Source organism: Kogia breviceps, chromosome 10, assembly GCF_026419965.1.
Source record: "Kogia breviceps isolate mKogBre1 chromosome 10, mKogBre1 haplotype 1, whole genome shotgun sequence".
NCBI lineage: Eukaryota > Metazoa > Chordata > Mammalia > Artiodactyla > Physeteridae > Kogia > Kogia breviceps.
In genome coordinates, this window is record NC_081319.1 from 84,231,072 (window position 1) to 84,250,199 (window position 19,128).

At 49.9% G+C, this 19,128-nt stretch overlaps 1 protein-coding gene across 1 annotated transcript in view; it reads left to right on the forward strand.

The window, feature by feature from the left end:
* TNXB (tenascin XB) overlaps positions 1-19,128 on the forward strand; it is a 60,795-nt gene that overhangs the window by 31,365 nt on the left and 10,302 nt on the right. The window contains exons 15-25 of the mRNA XM_059078170.2: positions 5,407-5,691; positions 6,987-7,274; positions 7,553-7,849; positions 8,399-8,713; positions 8,839-9,162; positions 9,553-9,903; positions 10,295-10,642; positions 12,638-12,934; positions 14,846-15,178; positions 15,570-15,917; positions 17,755-18,084. Coding sequence (XP_058934153.1) covers positions 5,407-5,691; positions 6,987-7,274; positions 7,553-7,849; positions 8,399-8,713; positions 8,839-9,162; positions 9,553-9,903; positions 10,295-10,642; positions 12,638-12,934; positions 14,846-15,178; positions 15,570-15,917; positions 17,755-18,084 — 3,516 coding nt within the window. The remainder of the gene's footprint in view (positions 1-5,406; positions 5,692-6,986; positions 7,275-7,552; positions 7,850-8,398; positions 8,714-8,838; positions 9,163-9,552; positions 9,904-10,294; positions 10,643-12,637; positions 12,935-14,845; positions 15,179-15,569; positions 15,918-17,754; positions 18,085-19,128) is intronic.

The following is a 19,128-nucleotide window of genomic DNA, read 5'->3' on the forward strand; positions in this document are numbered from 1 at the left end:
AAAATATTTTAAAACTCGAATTTATGATTCAGTAATACAGGAACTTCATAATTAGTTCATTAAATAGCAAGACTTAGTGGCATGTTTAATACCCTATCCACATTTAGAAGCAGTGATGAGTGTAAAGAGTATTTTTTTTAATTTTTGAATTTTATTTTATTTATCTTTTTATACAGCAGGTTCTTATTAGTTATCCATTTTATACATATTAGCATATACATGTCAATCCCAATCATCCCACCACCACCATCCGCCCCCCCCGCCACTTTCCCCCCTTGGCGTCCATACATTTGTTCTCTACATCTGTGTCTCTATTTCTGCCCTGCGAACTGGTTCATCTGCACCATTTTTCTAGGTTCCACATATATGCGTTAATATACAATATTTGTTTTTCTTTCTGACTTACGTCACTCTGTATGACAGACTCTAGGTCCATCCACATCTCCACAAATCACCCAATTTCGTTCTTTCTTACGGCTGAGTAATATTCCATTGTATATACATACCACATCTTCTTTAGCCTTTCGTCTGTTGATGGGCCTTTAGGTTGCTTCCATGACCTGGCTATTGTAAATAGTGCTGCAATGAACATTGGGGTGCATGTGTCTTTTTGAATTATGGTTTTCTCTGGGTATGTGCCCAGTAGTGGGATTTCAGGGTCATATGGTAATTCTATTTTTAGTTTTTTAAGGAACCTCCATACTGTTCTCCATAGTGGCTGTATCAATTTCCATTCCCACCAACAATGCAAGAGGGTTCCCTTTTCTCCATACCCTTTCCAGCATTTGTTGTTTATAGATTTTCTGATGATGCCCATTCTAACTGATGTGATACCTCATTGTAGTTTTGATTTGCATTTCTCTAACAATTAGTGATGTTGAGCAGCTTTTCATGTGCTTCTTGGCCATCTGTATGTCTCCTTTGGAGAAATGTCTATTTAGGTCTTCTACCCATTTTTAGACTGGGTTGTGTTTTTTTTAATAGTGAGCTGCATGAGCTGTTTATATATTTTGGAGATTAATCCTTTGTCCATTGATTCGTTTGCAAAAATTTTCTCCCATTCTGAGTGTTGTCTTTTCATCTTGTTTGTAGTTTTCTTTGCTTTGCAAAAGCTTTTAAGCTTCATTAGGTCCCATTTGTTTATTTTTGTTTTTATTTCCATTACTCTAGGAGGTGGATCAAAAAAGATCTTGCTGTAATTTATGTCAAAGAGTGTTTTCCTCTAAGAGTTTGATAGTGTCCAGTCTTACATTTAGGTCTCTAATCCATTTTGAGTTTATTTTTGTGTATGGTGTTAGGGAGTGTTCTAATTTCATTCTTTTACATCTAGCTTTCCAGTTTTCCCAGCACCACTTATTGAAGAGACTGTCTTTTCTCCATTTTATATCCTTGACTCCTTTGTCATAGATTAGTTGACCATAGGTGTGTGAGTTTATCTCTGGGCTTTCTACCCTGTTCCATTGATCTATATTTCTGTTTTTGTGCCAGTACCATATTGTCTTGATTACTGTAGCTTTGTAGTATAGTCTGAAGTCAGGGAGTCTGATTCCTCCAGTTATGTTTTTTTCCCTCAAGACTGCTTTGGCTATTCGGGGTCTTTTGTGTCTCCATACAAATTTTAAGATTTTTTGTTCAAATTGGTAATTTGATAGGGATTGCACTGCATCTGTAGATTGCTTTGGTAGTATAGTCATTTTCACAATATTGATTCTTCCAATCCAGTAACATGGTATATCTCTCCATCTGTTTGTAACATCTTTAATTTCTTTCATCAGTGTCTTATAGTTTTCTGCATACAGGTCTTTTGTCTCCCTAGGTAGGTTTATTCCTAGGTGTTTTATTCTTTTTGTTGCAGTGGTAAATGGCAGTGTTTCCTTAATTTCTCTTTCAGATTTTTCATCATTAGTGTATAGGAATGCAAGAGATTTCTGTGCATTAATTTTGTATCCTGCATCTTTACCAGATTCATTGATTAGCTCTAGTAGTTTTCTGGTGGCATCTTTAGAATTCTCTCTGTATAGTATCATGTCACCTGCATACAGTGACAGTTTTACTTCTTCTTTTCCAATGTGTATTCCTTTTATTTCTTTTTCTTCTCTGATTGCCGTGGCTAGTTTGTTTATCTTCTCAAAGAACCAGCTTTTAGTTTTATTGATCTTTGCTATTGTTTTCTTTGTTTCTATTTCATTTATTTCTGCTCTGATCTTTATGATTTCTTTCCTTCTACTAACTTTGGGTTTTGTTTGTTCTTCTTTCTCTAGTTCCTTCAGGTGTAAGGTTAGATTGTTTATTTGAGATTTTTCTTGTTTCTTGAGGTAGGCTTTTATTGCTATAAACTTCCCTCTTAAAACTGCTCTTGCTGCATCCCATAGGTTTTGGATCATCATGTTTTCGTTGTAATTTGTCTCTAGGTATTTTTTGATTTCTTCTTTGATTTCTTCAGTGATTTCTTGGTTATTTAGTAACGTATTGTTTAGCCTCCATGTGTTTGTGTTTTTTACATTTTTTTCCGTGTAATTGATTTCTAATCTCATAGTGTTGTGGTCAGAAAAAATGCTTGATATGATTTCAGTTTTCTTAAATTTACCAAGGCTTGATTTGTGACCCAAGATATGATCTATCCTGGAGAAGGTTCCGTGTGCACTTGAGAAGAAAGTGTAATCTGCTGTTTTTGGATGGAATGTCCCATAAATATCAATTAAATCTATCTAGTCTATTGTGCCATTTAAAGCTTGTGTTTCCATATTAATTTTCTGTTTGGATGATTTGTCCATTGGTGTATGTGAGGTGTTAAAAGTCCCCCACTATTATTATGTTACTGTCGATTTCCTCTTTTATAGCTGTTAGCAGTTGCCTTATGTATTGAGGTGCTCCTATGTTCGGTGCATATATATTTATCATTGTTATATCTTCTTCTTGGATTGATCCCTTGATCATTATGTAGTGTCCTTCCTTGTCTCTTGTAGCATTCTTTATTTTAAAGTCTATTTTATCTGATATGAGTATTGCTACTCCAGCTTTCTTTTGATTTCCATTTGTATGGAATATCTTTATCCACCCCCTCACTTTCAGTCTGTATGTGTCCCTAGGTCTGAAGTGGGTCTCTTGTAGACAGCATATATATGGTTCTTGTTTTTGTATCCATTCAGCGAGTCTGTGTCTTTTGGTTGGAGCATTTAATCCATTCACATGTAAGGTAATTATCTATATGTATGTTCCTATTACCATTTTCTTAATTGTTCTGGGGTGGTTTTTTTTGGTAGGTCCTTTTCTTCTCTTGTGTTTCCCACTTAGAGAAGTTCCTTTAGCATTTGTTGTAGAGCTGGTTTGGTGGTGCTGAATTCTCTTAGCTTTTGCTTGTCTGTAAAGCTTTTGATTTCTCCATCAAATCTGAATGAGATCCTTGCTGGGTAGAGTAATCTTTGTTGTAGATTCTTCCCTTTCACCACTTTAAATATGTCATACCACCCCCTTCTGGCTTGTAGAGTTTCTGCTGAGAAATCAGCTGTTAACCTTATGGGAGTTCCCTTGTATGTTATTTGTTGTTTTTCCCTTGCTGCTTTCAATAATTTTTCTTTGTCTTTAATTTTTGCCAATTTGATTACTATGTGTCTCGGCGTGTTTCTCCTTGGGTTTATCCTGTATAGAACTCTCTGCACTTCCCAGACTTGGGTGGCTCTTTCCTTTCCCATGTTAGGGAAGTTTTTGACTATAATCTCTTCAAATTTTTTCTCAGGTCCTTTCTCTCTCTCTTCTCCTTCTGGGACTCCTATAATGCGAATGTTGTTGGTTTTAATGTTGTCCCAGAGGGCTCTTAAGCTGTCTTCATTTTTTTTCATTCTTTTTTCTTTATTCTGTTCTGCAGCAGTAAATCCCACCATTCTGTCTTCCAGGTCACTTATCCATTCTTCTGCCTCAGTTATTCTGCTATTGATTCCTTCTAGTATACCTTTCATTTCAGTTATTGTATTGTTCATCTCTGTTTGTTTGTTCTTTAATTCTTCTAGGTCTTTGTTAAACATTTCTTGCATCTTCTTGATCTTTGCCTGCATTCTTTTCCCGAGGTCCTGGATCATCTTCACTATCATTATTCTGAATTCTTTTTCTGGAAGGTTGCCTATCTCCACTTCGTTTAGTTGTTTTTCTGGGGTTTTATCTTGTTCCTTCATCTGGTACATAGCCCTCTGCCTTTGCATCTCGTCTGTCTTTCTGTGAATGTGGTTTTTGTTCCACAGGCTGCAGGACTGTAGTTCTTCTTGCTTCTGCTGCCTGCCCTCTGGCGGATGAGGCTATCTAAGAGGCTTGTGCAAGTTTCCTGATGGGAGGGACTGGTGGTGGGTAGAGCTGGGTGTTGCTCTGGTGGGCAGAGCTCAGTAAAGCTTTAATCCACTTGTCTGCTGATGGGTCGGGCTGGATTCCTTCCCTGTTGGTTGTTTGGCCTGAGGTGGCCCAGCACTGGAGCCTCCCCGGCTCTTTGGTGGGGCTAATGGAGGACTCTGGGAAGGCTCTTGCCAAGGAGTACTTCCCAGAACTTCTGCTGCCAGTGTTCTTGTCCCCATGGTGAACCACAGCCACCCCCCACCTCTGCAGGAGACCCTCCAACACTAGCAGGTAGGTCTGCTTCAGTCTCCTATGGGGTCACTGCTCCTTCCCGTGGGTCCCGATGCACACACTACTTTGTGTGTGTCCTCCAAGAGTGGGGCCTCTGTTTCCCCCAGTCCTGTCGAAGTCCTGCAATCAAATCCCACTAGCCTTCAAAGTCTGATTCTCTGGGAATTCCTCTTCCCGTTGTCAGACCCCCAGTTTGGGAAGCCTGACGTTGGGCTCAGAACCTTCACTCCAGTGGGTGGACTTCTGTGGCATAAGTGTTCTCCAGTTTGTGAGTCACCCACCCAGCAGTTATGGGATTTGATTTTGCTGTGATTACACCCCTCCTACCGTCTCACTGTGGCTTCTCCTTTGTCCTTGGATGTGGGGTATCTTTTTTGGTGAGTTCCAGTGTCTTCCTATCGATGATTGTTCAGCAGTTAGTTGTGATTCTAGTACTCTCGCAAGAGGGAGTGAGAGCATGTCCTTCTACTCCGCCATCTTGAATCAAACTCTGTAAAGAGTATTTTGAAGTTTCTTTAGTAATTCTAAGGTGATGTGACAATCTCTGTGATTCCTATTGGTGACAGGGTTACAAGCACTGCTAGTTCCACTGTGGTTGGTTTCCTATATTCATCATTGAAAGAAATGCTACATTTCACTTAGAGATCAGTGCAAAACAGATGTAACTGTTTCCTATCTCAGTTCAAAGCCCTCTAAGGCCCTCGGAGCGCAGGAGCCCTGTGAGGGGGGATTTCGCCCGCCAGACGTCTCAGCCATGTTCTTTGTCCTCCTGGATCCTAGCTCCCCTCTCTCCAGCCCCAGGCGCAGAGCCCCCCCTTGAGCCACGTCTGGGGGAGCTGACAGTGACGGACATGACCCCAGACTCCATGGGCCTCTCCTGGACAGTCCCCGAGGGTGAATTCGACTCCTTCGTGGTCCAGTACAAGGACAGGGACAGGCAGCCCCAGGAGGTGCCTGTGGCTGCAGACCAGCGTGACGTCACCATCCCCGGCCTGGAGCCCAATAGGAAATACAAGTTCCTGCTCTTTGGTATCCAGGATGGGAAACGCCACAGCCCAGTCTCTGTGGAGGCAAAGACAGGTGAGAGGGACCCCCACGAAGCTGAGCCTGAGGCCCCAGCCTTGCTGCCCTTCCTCACGCTGCCCTATCACCTCTCCCTTCCGCCAGCTCTCCGCTTCATCCACCTCTTCTGTTTTATTTGAAAAGCCACACTGCCTGCCCCGATCCCAGGCAGATGAGAACCAGGAAAATGGGGCCAGTTCCTGGAGCAGTTTCCCCTGCTGACTTTTCCCCTCTTCTCATAATTCCTGCTTCCGTTGAACGGGGGAGCCTCCTTCAGACCCCTTCCTGGAAGGTGGAACAGGAGAAACAGCAGGGCTAGATGTTGGGGAGGGAGCCAGGAGCCGTTCCACCTCCCGTGGCCTGTGGGTCCTCAGCCCTGTGTAGCCATCACCTCCTGAGGAGTCTTCCCTCTGACTGCCACCCAGTTTCCCACCTACTGGCCCAGACACACTGGGTCCCATGTCTGCCTCCCCAGAGGGACCCCTTTCCTCCTCTGCCCTCTTCCTGGAGCCTCAGAAACTGGGGACCAGAGGAGCCCAAGACTGGCTGCCCAGTCAGACCCAGTCAGGCCCAGCCCAGCTGTGCCCCTTTCCTGGGTTTTGATCCAGGCGCTCCCCTGCCCCTGGGGGCTCCCTGTTGCCAGAAAACTCTCACAATAACAATGCCGTCAGCATCCTTGCTGTCCAAGAAGGCAGAAGGCCAGCTCCTTCTCAGGCCTCGGGAATGGCTTCTTGGGCAGATACCGATCCTTCTCCCTCCTGAGCTCCCCTTCTTCTCCCCATACCCTCCTCACACATAGGCAGCCCCCACTCCTCCACTGGGTCCTAGGAGGGTCACCTCCATCATAATATCCTACCTCCCCACCAGCTGTCTGCCCCCATCAGGGATCCTGTGCCCCCTCTGACATCCCCAGGACCCTTGGATTTCCCCAGGGACCAGTCAGATCACAAAGAGTGGGTTCCTTGGTCAAAGGAAAAAAGCAGACCAAGTCTGTGATAAGCTGCACCCTGCTAAGGAAATAGTCTCTACTAGGTGGTTTGAGCCTGGACAGCAAAAGGAATAAGATAAATAGGTAGCTAGGGAATCTCTTCTCCCAGAGATGTCTCAGGACAGAAGACCCCTCCCTGTGCTGGTTAAGTGGACAGAGGCATGGCCAGTTGGGGATGCTGGCAGGCATGGGAGGGTGATGGAAATATTTGGGGGAAGCACTGATCATATGGGCAGTTCTGGGTTTTTCCATTCTCCAGTGGGAGGCAGTCAAGGAGTCATTTTGGAAAAAAAAAGTAAACACAAGAACCTTTCCTCTCTGTCAGTTGCTCGAGGTGACACCAGCCCAGGAACCCCACCCCGCCTCGGGGAGCTGTGGGTGACAGACCCCACCCCAGACTCACTGCGCCTCTCCTGGACAGTCCCCGAGGGCCACTTTGACTCCTTTGTGGTCCAGTTCAAGGACAGGGACGGGCCCCGGGTGGTGCCTGCAGAGGGCCACGAGCGCTCAGTCACCATCGGCCCTCTGGACGCCAGCCGCAAGTACAGATTCCTCCTCTACGGCCTCCTGGGCAAGAGGCGCCATGGCCCCCTCACCGCCGAGGGCACCACAGGTGAGGGCAGCCCCTGCACGGGGGCATCTCTGATCTGGAGGGCCCCCCGGGGAAGGTCCTTGTGGTCAGTTACGGTGGCTGCCATCACGGTTGTTGTTTGGCTCCAGCTGTTCTGGCTGGGATCCAGTGCCCCCTCTCCCTGCACAAGCCCTAAGATCCAGCCCTGCAGGATGCAGCCATGGCACAGCCCTGTCTTTAGATCTCTCAGTCCTTCCCTTCAGCGTCACCCAGCCTTCAAGAAACAACGCAACCATTTCCTCTCTGTGTTTCCATCTCAGAGACCCGGAGAGCTGTGGACGAGGCTGGAACAAAACCACGTTTGGGGGAGGAGCTGCAGGTGACCAGCGTGACATCAGACTCCGTGGGCCTCTCGTGGACGGTCCCTGAGGGCCAGTTTGACTCCTTTGTGGTCCAGTACAAGGACAGAGATGGGCAACCCCAGGTGGTGCCCGTGGAGGGCAGCCTCAGGGAGGTCAGTGTCTCAGGCCTGGACCCTGCCCGCAGGTACAAGCTGCTGCTCTACGGGCTATACGAGGGCAAGCGTGTGGGTCCCATCTCCACCGTCGCCACGACCGGTGAGTGCAGCTGTCGTCGGGCACACACTGTCCCTCCTGCCCGCCTGGCTCTCCTGGTCTTGTGGAGCCACACGAACTCAGAGCTTCCTACACTCCTTCTTTTGGGGGAAGGGATCAGCTTCATAGAGGCATAATTTACATACAATAAAATTCACCCGTTTTAAGCTCATAATTCAATGAGTTTGGGCAGATGTATAAGCCATGAAACCATTACCACAACAAACGTATAAAACATCGACTCCAGAAGTTTCGCTATGCTCATTTGCAGTCAGTTTCCCCACCCCCAGCTTCTGACAATCACTAATTGGTTTCTAACATTATAGTTTTTCCTTTTTAAGCTTTTCATTTAACAGAATTATACAGTACACCGTTTTTTGTGTTTTTCTTGCACTTAACATAACGCTTTTGAAATTCATCACTGTGTATCAGTGGTTGGTCCTTTTTATTACTGACCTCTTGTCTTCACCTCCTCTCCTCCTCCCATCCTCTTGGAGAGTCTTGGTGCAGTGACAAACCAGTCACCCATCTCTACCTGTCTCTCTGAACCAGCCCACGGGGAAGAAGTTGAAGCTGAGACTGAGGCCCCCAGCCCTCCAGCATCCGAGCCCCGTCTGGGGGAGGTGACTGTGGAGGAGAGCGCCCCACACACCCTGCATCTCTCCTGGGCCGTGATTGAGGGAGAATTTGACTCCTTCGAGGTCCAGTACACAGACGAGGATGGGCGACTCCAAGTAGTCCATTTAGGGGGCAGCCAGAATGACATCACCCTCTCTGACCTGGAATCCGACCACAGATACCTGGTGAGCCTGTACGGCCTCCACGATGGGCAGCGTGTGGGTCCTGCGCACGTCGAGGCCCTGACAGGTGAGCAAAAGAACTCTGCCCACTCGGCTTCCTTCCAGGTGGCTGTGAGCGCCCAGGGGAGGGCAGAGTCCCTGTGGACACCGTGCCCCTCTCTCAGGTCCTTCTCTCTCCGTGTCTGTGTTCAGCCCCAAATGAGGAAGAGAATGAACCTTCAGAATCTCCCTCTACCACCCCTGAGCCTCACGTCACGCCTCGCCTGGGGGAGCTGGCAGTGACAGACGCCACCCCCGAATCCCTGAGCCTCTCCTGGACCATCCCCGAGGGCCAGTTTGACCACTTCCTGATCCAGTACAAGAACGGGGACGGGCAGCCCAAGGCAGTGAGGGTGCCGGGGTACGAGGACGGGGTCACCATCTCGGGCCTGGAGCCAGACCACAAGTACAAGATGAACCTGTACGGCTTCCATGACAGCCAGCGCGTGGGCCCCGTCTCTGTCATCGGGGTGACAAGTGAGTGGACGGTGGACACCCCAGGGTGGGACCTCGTGGGAGGATCACCCTCTCTCAGGTGATGGGTGAGTGGGGTGCAGGAGGCCCCTCTACTCGAGGCTGAGCCATGGTGCCCTTTGTGCATCCTCCAGGCTCCCTGAGGACCAGTGTGTCCCCCTGGGCAGAGAAGGGCCTCTGTGAGCCATGCTGGTGGCTGCCCTGGTCCCCCACAGCTGACCCGGAGGCTCCAGGCGTGTTTATGAGATGTCAGCTAAGCAGGATCACCCAGCCCCAAGGACGGGCTTCTCTGAACTGACTTCAGGGCCCGGATCTGGGGCCAGGGCTTGGGAGGAGACCCAAGGACATCTCCTGGGGTCCCTGCCTCACCCTCTCTGTGTCTCTCCTTCTCAGCTGCAGAGGAAGACACCCCCAGCCCCACAGAGATGGAGGAGACCCCCAGCCCCACAGAACCCAGCACAGAAGCCTCGGAGGCCCCCGAGGAGCCCCTCCTGGGGGAGCTGACGGTGACAGGATCCTCCCCGGACTCGCTGAGCCTCTCCTGGACCGTCCCTCAGGGCCACTTCGACTCCTTCACCGTCCAGTACAGAGACAGGGATGGGCAGCCCAAGGTGATGCGGGTGCCAGGGCACCAGGATGGGGTCACCATCTCAGGCCTGGAGCCAGACCACAAGTACAAGATGAACCTGTACGGCTTCCATGACAGACAGCGCGTGGGCCCCGTGTCTGTCATCGGGGTGACAAGTGAGTGGACGGTGGATGCCCCAGGGTGGGACCTCGTGGGAGGATCGCTCTCTCTCAGGTGATGGGTGAGTGGGGTGCAGGCGGCCCCTCTACTCGAGGCTGAGCCATGGTGCCCTTTGTGCGTCCTCCAGGCTCCCTGAGGACCAGTGTGTCCCCCTGGGCAGAGAAGGGCCTCTGTGAGCCATGCTGGTGGCTGCCCTGGTCCCCCACAGCTGACCCCGGAGGCTCCAGGCGTGTTTATGAGATGTCAGCTGAGCAGGACCACCCAGCCCCAAGGACGGGCTTCTCTGAACTGACTTCAGGGCCCGGATCTGGGGCCAGGGCTTGGGAGGAGACCCAAGGACATCTCCTGGGGTCCCTGCCTCACCCTCTCTGTGTCTCTCCTTCTCAGCTGCAGAGGAAGACACCCCCAGCCCCACAGAGATGGAGGAGACCCCCAGCCCCACAGAACCCAGCACAGAGGCCTCGGAGGCCCCCGAGGAGCCCCTCCTGGGGGAGCTGACGGTGACAGGATCCTCCCCGGACTCGCTGAGCCTCTCCTGGACCGTCCCCCAGGGCCACTTCGACTCCTTCACCGTCCAGTACAAGGGCAGAGACGGGCCCCAGGTGGTGCGTGTCGGGGGCGAGGAGAGTGAGGTGACGGCTGGGGGCCTGGAGCCCGGGCGCAAGTACAAGATGCACCTGTACGGCCTGCACGGGGGGCGGCGTGTGGGCCCCGTGTCCACCGTGGGCGTGACTGGTGAGTGAGGGCCCTCCGGATGAGGTCTCAGAAAAGGTCTGATAGTAAAGCCTCTTGAGTGTCTTCCACTGAAGACCCAGGACCCTAAAACTCCTGAACCTCTAACCCATCCATTGTCCATTCAACACCTCAGGACAGGTGTGATCTGGGGGCAGGAAGAATGAGTTCTAGGGAAGTGCTTTGCCCACTTGAGAGAGGCCGTTGGGGACTGAGGCCTCCAAGTCAGTCATGCATTGACCTGTTTATGGCTCTCTGGTTTGCCTGGGAACTCTGAAAAGAGCTCTTTTTGGGTGTTGGGACAAATGCAATGAAATGCTAATTCTCAACAAGTATTTATTACATAAAATTTCAAACATATACCCAAAGAGAAAGAATAGCATAATGAACGCCCATGTGTCAATCACCCTGCTTCAACCAAAAATCAACTCCTGGCCAGTCTAGCTGATCCAGACCCCACTCCCTTCCCACCCGCCCCGCCTAGAATGTTTTCTTTATTAACAGCTTTATTGAGGTATAATTTACATACCATAAAATTCACCTGTTTTAAGTATACAACTTACCAATTTTAGTGTATTTACAGAGTTGTACAACCAGCATCACTAACTAATTTTAGAACTTTTCCATCACCTCAGGAAGAAACCTGGTGTCCAGACCCATTCCCATGCCCAGTTCCGGTTCCCACTAATCTACTTTTTGTCTCTGTAGATTTGCCTTTTCTGGAAGCATCACATAACTAGAATCATACAATGCGTGTTCTTTTGTGTCTGGTTTCTTTTACCAAGCACATTTTTGAGGTTGATCCATGTTGTAGCATGTAGCATGTAGCAGTACTTCATTCCTTTATGGCCAAATAATATTCCATTATATGGATACACCGCTGCAATTTTTTTTTTTTTTTTTTTTTTTTTGCGGTACACTTGCCTCTCACTGTTGTGGCCTCTCCCGTTGCGGAGCACAGGCTCCGGACACGCAGGCTCAGCGGCCATGGCTCACGGGACCAGCCGCTTCGCGGCATGTGGGATCTTCCCGGACCGGGGCACGAACCCGTGTTCCCTGCATCAGCAGGCAGACTCTCAACCACTGCGCCACCAGGGAAGCCAATATTTTTAAACTTACTCCACACACTCGTTACTTCATCATTACATTTTTTTTTTTTTTTGGCTGCGTTGGGTCTTTACTGCTGCGCGTGGGCTTTCTCTAGTTGCAGCGAGCGGGCTTCGTTGTGCTGCATGGGCTTCTCATTGCGGTGGCTTCTCTTGTTGCAGAGCAGGGACTCTAGGCGCATGAGCTTCAGTTGTTGTGGCACGAGGGCTTCAGGAGTTGTGGCTCCTAGGCTCTAGAGTACAGGCTCAGTAGTGTGGTGCATGGGCTTAGTTGCTCCGCGGCATGTGGGATCTTCCCGGACCAGGGATCGAACCCATGTCCCCTGCATTGGCAGGTGGATCCTTAACCACTGCGCCACCAGGGAAGTCCCCATTATTACATATTTAAGTGTACTGCTCTTTTCAAAAAGACTATTTAGAAATAACCATGATACAATGATTGTACCTTTAAAAATCAGATATCCAGGTAGTGCTACAGTTTCCTGATTGTGTCATAATTGTTGTTTTGCAATTTGTTATTGGAATCAGGTCCAAGTAAGAAAGATAGGATGAAATTGGGAGAATTGGGATTTTAAATAGGGTGGTCAGGGAAGGCCCTAAAGGGAAGGTGACATTTGAATGAAAGGAAATGTGAACATGAGCCATGCAGACATCTGGGGAAAGAACATTCGGGAAGAGGGAACAGTCAGTGCAAAGGCCTTGAGGCAAGAAGCTGCCTGACACATTTGATGGACCATAAGGAGGCCACAAAGAGATTTTGATGCTCATAAGCAGAAATGCATCTTAAGTTAGGCCCACAGAGCTGGCCCACCTTCTGGCCTGAATCCAGGAGAGCAGGGCCTCAACAGTTCCTTCCAGCAACAGGAATGATTCTGTTTGCATCTCTTCCCAGCCCCTAAAGAGGAGCCCCCTGCCATCCCCCCTTTGAAGCCACAGCTGGGAGAGCTGACTGTGACGGACACCACCCCCGACTCCCTGAGCCTCTTCTGGAACGTCCCAGAGGGCCAGTTTGACCACTTCCTGGTCCAGTACAAGAACGGAGACGGGCAGCCCAAGGCGGTGAGGGTGCCGGGGCACCAGGACGGGGTCACCATCTCGGGCCTGGAGCCAGACCACAAGTACAAGATGAACCTGTACGGCTTCCACAGTGGCCAGCGCGTGGGCCCTGTCTCCACTGTAGGTTTAACTGGTGAGTGTACAATAGAACACTGGCCCTGCCCTGGGCTGGACTCAGTTTCCCTTTTATTGCCAGTACTCAGGTGTTTTTCTCCCACTGTTCTTGAGACTGAGCCTCCCAGGCTTCTGGGAGCAGTTCTGTGCCTGTCTGCACTCCAAGCCTTTGGTGTCACCTTAGCTCTCTCATCCTTTACACGTGGGCTTTTTGAGTCCTTGAAGAGGCAGGGAGTCTGTTCTATTTCCCAGAGAAATAGAACAGACTCAGGCAGACCTGGGGCTGGCCCTAGCCTCAGCCCATTAGAGCTGTGTGACCTCGAGGGAGTCACTCAGCCTCTCTGTGCCTCCCTTCCCTTATCCATACAGAAGGAATAACGCCACCTGTCTGGCAGGGTGGGCATGAATGTGGCTTGTCTCACACACAATGTTTGGTGACTACAGGCTCCCCCTCCTGAGGAAGAAGATTAGTTCTTGAAAACCCTTGGGGTGAATTCTTACAATTATCATTGATTTCAGTGGGTACAATTGTATTTGTTCCCCAACCCCCAAACTGATACCCATGTATGCTGTATCAACATGGAATCCTGCTAACATGGATACTATTACTTCAATAGTTAATATTAGTCATATGTGCAACTTAACAAGGCATTCTCTCTTCATTAATTACTTCCTAACATGGCTGTTGGTGGCTTTTGTTAAGCTCTTTTGTAGCTGTTACCCCTTCATGCTTAAAACCTGGTTCCCAAACACAATGGAGTTATGAAACACGATGATTTTGTAAGTCAACTATTAAGGCAGAATAAAACCCTATGCAGAACAGAAAAGGCAAAAAGAATCTGCGGGCATGATGGGTCATCCTGCCGTAAGATGGCAAGAGAATTAATACAAGGTCCAAAAGCAACCCAACTACAACGATGATCTCATGTGGTCTCAACTCTTTGCCCTCAACTGTGAAATCTAAATTAGTTTCTCAAATGCTCAGAAAAGACTTCTAAAACCAGAGGAGATAAAGGAAAATAGGAACCTGAGCACATGTACCTCCTGACGCGACGTGTCGGTTAGGTGTGGTGCTATTACAAAGCATTAGTCCTGTCCCACTAAATGAATTTACTCAGCAGCTCCTACAGGTTCCATGCTGCACATGTTGAGGTCATGGGGGTCCCACCCTACCATCTTGATGTGTCCACAAGTGTGTGCTCTGTCCCCTAGAAACTGAACATTCAAACCAGGGAAATGTCTTTTTTTTTTTTTTTTTTTGCGGTACGCGGGCCTCTCACTGTTGTGGCCTCTCCCGTTGCGGAGCACAGGCTCCAGACGCACAGGCTCGGCGGCCATGGCTCACGGGCCCAGCCGCTCCGCGGCATGTGGGATCTTCCCGGACCGGGGCACGAACCCGTGTCCCCTGCATCGGCAGGCCGACTCTCAACCACTGCGCCACCAAGGAAGCCTTTTTAAAAAAAAAAATAAATAAATAAATGCATTTATTTATTTATTTGGATGCGTTGGGTCTTCGTTGCTGTGCGCAGGCTTTCTCTAGTGGCGGCGAGCGGGGGCTACTCTTTATTGTGGTGCACAGGCTTCTCATTGCGGTGGCTTCTCTTGTTGAGGAGCGCGGGTTCTAGTCACGCAGGCTTCAGTAGTTGTGGCATGTGGGCTGTAAGCGCAGGCTCAGTGGCTATGGCTCACAGGCTTAGTTGCTCCGCGGCATGTGGGATCTTCCTGGACCAGGGCTCGAACCCGTGTCCACTGCATTGGCAGGCGGATTCTTAACCACTGAGCCACCAGGGAAGTCCTGGAAATGATGTCTTAATCCTGGAGCACTGGCTTCCAGGCTGCAGGGTCCCTGGTGTGTCTGGAAGAAATCCATCCCCTGTTAGGAGGGAACCCACAAAGCATGTCCACCCATTCTCTTTGTCTCTTGATCCAGCCTCAGAAAATGACCAAGAAATGACCCCAGCCCCAACAGACCTGCCCACCACAGCCCCCGAGCCTCCCGTCAAGCCGCACCTGGGGGAGCTGGCAGTGACAGACGCCACCCCCGAATCCCTGAGCCTCTCCTGGACCATCCCCGAGGGCCAGTTTGACCACTTCCTGATCCAGTACAAGAACGGGGACGGGCAGCCCAAGGCAGTGAGGGTGCCGGGGTACGAGGACGGGGTCACCATCTCGGGCCTGGAGCCAGATCACAAGTACAAGATGAACCTGTACGGCTTCCATGACAGACAGCGCGTGGGCCCCGTCTCTGTCATCGGAGTGACAAGTGAGTGGACGATGGACGCCCCAGGGTGGGACCTCGTGGGAGGATCACCCTCTCTCAGGTGATGGGTGAGTGGGGTGCAGGAGGCCCCTCTACTCGAGGCTGAGCCATGGTGCCCTTTGTGCATCCTCTAGGCTCCCTGAGGACCAGTGTGTCCCCCTGGGCAGAGAAGGGCCTCTGTGAGCCATGCTGGTGGCTGCCCTGGTCCCCCACAGCTGACCCCGGAGGCTCCAGGCGTGTTTATGAGATGTCAGCTGAGCAGGACCACCCAGCCCCAAGGACGGGCTTCTCTGAACTGACTTCAGGGCCCGGATCTGGGGCCAGGGCTTGGGAGGAGACCCAAGGACATCTCCTGGGGTCCCTGCCTCACCCTCTCTGTGTCTCTCCTTCTCAGCTGCAGAGGAAGACACCCCCAGCCCCACAGAGATGGAAGAGACCCCCAGCCCCACAGAACCCAGCACAGAGACCTCGGAGGCCCCTGAGGAGCCCCTCCTGGGGGAGCTGACGGTGACAGGATCCTCCCCGGACTCGCTGAGTCTCTCCTGGACCGTCCCCCAGGGCCACTTCGACTCCTTCACCGTCCAGTACAAGGGCAGAGACGGGCCCCAGGTGGTGCGTGTCGGGGGCGAGGAGAGTGAGGTGACGGCTGGGGGCCTGGAGCCCGGGCGCAAGTACAAGATGCACCTGTACGGCCTGCACAGGGGGCGGCGTGTGGGCCCCGTGTCCACCGTGGGCGTGACCGGTGAGTGAGGGCGGGGCTCAGGGGTCTCGGGGGAGAGCTGCCTTTTCCTCATGGGTTATCTGGTTGACTGTTCTGCTCTTTCACCAGCCTTTGGTCCTTTTTTATGCCCTCCCTCCATAGCCCTGGGCCATGACCCATGTGTAGTGCCCTGGCCTTTGCCAACCTACAGCCTCATTGCTCACAGTAAAGTGGCCTCCTCTGATGGTCAATCACTGGCTCCCTCCAAGGGTGAAATGTGTCAGGCACAGACCAAGCGTGACATTACTAGAGTTTTCTTTTCTTTCCATCTTAATCACAAATCACAGCATTCTTTCTTATAACCAAAAAAAAAGGAAGAAAAAACAACCCAACATCGAACCACATTGAGATGATTAAGTAATTAGACAACATCTCCAAAATGACCTATTATGGCATGATTGAAATGTTACAACATAAGACAATTACTTTATATTATTAAAATAAAGAGTTTAAAATTTTTGTAAGGAGGCTAATCACAACCACTTGAAAATAACTTGCATGGTAAGACAACTGGAAGGAAACGCCTGTGGGATGCATAGTTTGTGGGACAGGATAGAATGTTCCAGTACTTTTTTTTTTTCTGTTTTATTCCATTATGTGTCGTTTACATTTTCTTAAATGACAAGCATTTCTTTTATAATCAGGAAAAAAATTTTTCAAAATGTCTTCTCCTCTCCTGTATTCCTTCTGTCTTTCCCCCTCATGATTCTTGCAACTTATTTCATTTCTGATTATGAAAAAGTTACAATTTCTAGTCTCTAAGAAATTAGGAGAAAAAAATCACAAGGTGAATTAAATTCCAAAATTGCAGTCAGGCTGGCTTCTCTAAGTCACCGTCAGCCCGATTCTTATGCCTGGTGACAGTATTTCACCAGAGCTCCTCTGCATGTGGAAGAACACAGCCCCTCTGTGAGTCAGTCTTTTGCGGGGAGAGTCGCTGCCTCTGTGAGGTTCACTCTCCTCTCCTGAAGATACTCCAGACAGAGGAACCCTCTATCATGCAAATCACAAGCACATGCAAAGTACAGAGGGACCCATGTCCCTACTCCACATCCTCCACCGGCTTACTAATTTTTATAACTCAGGATTTCTTTTTAAGTCTGTATTTTTCGGTGAAAAGAATATAGCAACATGATGGAAAGTTTGGAAGGTAGGGAAAAAAATCTCTTATTGGACCACCTTCTGACCCAAGAACCACCATTCATAACAATGTACATAACACACACATCCTCTCTTTCTGCATTTTCCATGCAGCGCATGTTTTAAGGTTGCCGAGTATTCATATAATTCTTGGCTCTTACTTTTTTTGTACGCAAGTTACACTGAGAGCATTTATCCTGTGGCTACACGACCTGCATTCATCATCATTTTAATGGTTATTTGATGCTTCATGGTGAAAGTGCCATAACAAAATTAATCTTCTTCTGTGGTTCCTTTGGAGCCCTGACACATTTTGCTGTCATGAATAATCCCAAAATGAACTCCTGTGATACAACTTTTCCTGCTTTTTAATAATTTTCTTAGGATAGCTGCCCAGAAATGAGATTATTGGGCCAAAGGAAATGAGCAGTATCTTGGCTCCTGACATGTATGTCCGAATTGCCTTCTGAAGGTTCGTGGTGCCTGCCAGCCAGTATGTGATGGTGTCCAGCCCGTCTCAGTCTCTCTAGCGTGGAGTCACCAAATGGCACACCCAGAGGCGGAGCCTCCAGTGCTGCAGCTTGAGGAGTATTTTGCTGGATGCACCTGCTTGTCCCGGTTGACGTCACCAGCAGGGCAAGTCACCATCTAAGCCTCTACCCCCAATCTCTCTTCTCAGCCCTCCAGGAGGTTGTGGAGGAGACCCCCAGCCCCACAGAACCCAGCACAGAGGCTCCGGAGCCCCCCAGAGAGCCTCTCTTGGGGGAACTGACGGTGACAGGATCCTCCCCGGACTCGCTGAGCCTCTCCTGGACCGTCCCCCAGGGCCACTTCGACTCCTTCACCGTCCAGTACAAGGGCAGAGACGGGCCCCAGGTGGTGCGTGTCGGGGGCGAGGAGAGTGAGGTGACCATTGGGGGCCTGGAGCCCGGGCGCAAGTACAAGATGCACCTGTACGGCCTGCACGGGGGGCAGCGTGTGGGCCCCGTGTCCACCGTGGGCGTGACCGGTGAGTGAATTTGGGGGAGTGGGATGCGGGGTGGGGAAGACAGGTCCTGGAAGGGTTTCCCTTTATTACCATCTTTGTGAAAACATAAATATTCTAGAAAGCACGTCTTCTTTAGGACATCAGATGGCCTGGGGATCTTGTTAAAGGGCAGATTCAGATTCAGATTTGGGCTGGGGCCAGAGATTCTGCATTTCTAAAATCTTCCGTGAGGGACTTCCTTAGTGGTCCAGTGGTTAAGAATCTGCCTTCCAATGCAGGGGACGCAGGTTCAATCCCTGGTCGGGGAACTAAGATCCCACATGCCGCAGGGCCACTAAGCCCGCGCGCTGCAACTACCAAGCACACGAGCCACAACTAGAGAGCCCGCGTGCCACAACTGCTGAGGCCACGTGCCATAACTAGAGAGAGAATCCCGTGTGCCACAATGAAAGATGCCACGTGCCGCAACAAGATCCCACGTGCCAGAGCTAAGACCCGATGCAGCCAAAAAAAAAAGCAAATGAAATCCTCCCTGATGCTGCCACTGGTCCAAGGACCACACTTTGCTAAAGCTCCTCACAACAGAGGAATTGGACACTCTCTTAGAATCTATTGAACAGAATCATACTTGCATCCCTGAGTCCTCTCAGAGGCTCAGCCTCTATGTAGTTTACTAGAGGCTGTGGAGGAAGACAGAGCGCGCTCAGAATGCAGTGTCTTGACTGAAACGCCCCCTAGCCTCATCGTTTGGGTATAAACAGACTTATGACGCCTATAGTTCAACAAAGATGTGGGTGGCCTGAGCCAAGTACTGAGGAAGTTCACTGAGAGAAACCTTCCATACGGCAGAGAAACCAGTTCTTATCCTTTGGGGCTTACAGACAGGCTGTGAACCAGCAAATGGAGCAAAGGGGGATGTGTATATGACAGGAAGCCCCGCGGCCAGACCAAGACGGGGCAGCGATGCCTACGCCCACCTGCCTGCCCACGGGTTCTCACGGGACAGCTGAGACCTGAGGTCGGGCAGGCGTTGCTTGGTGACACCTAGAGATAAGATGAAGGGTG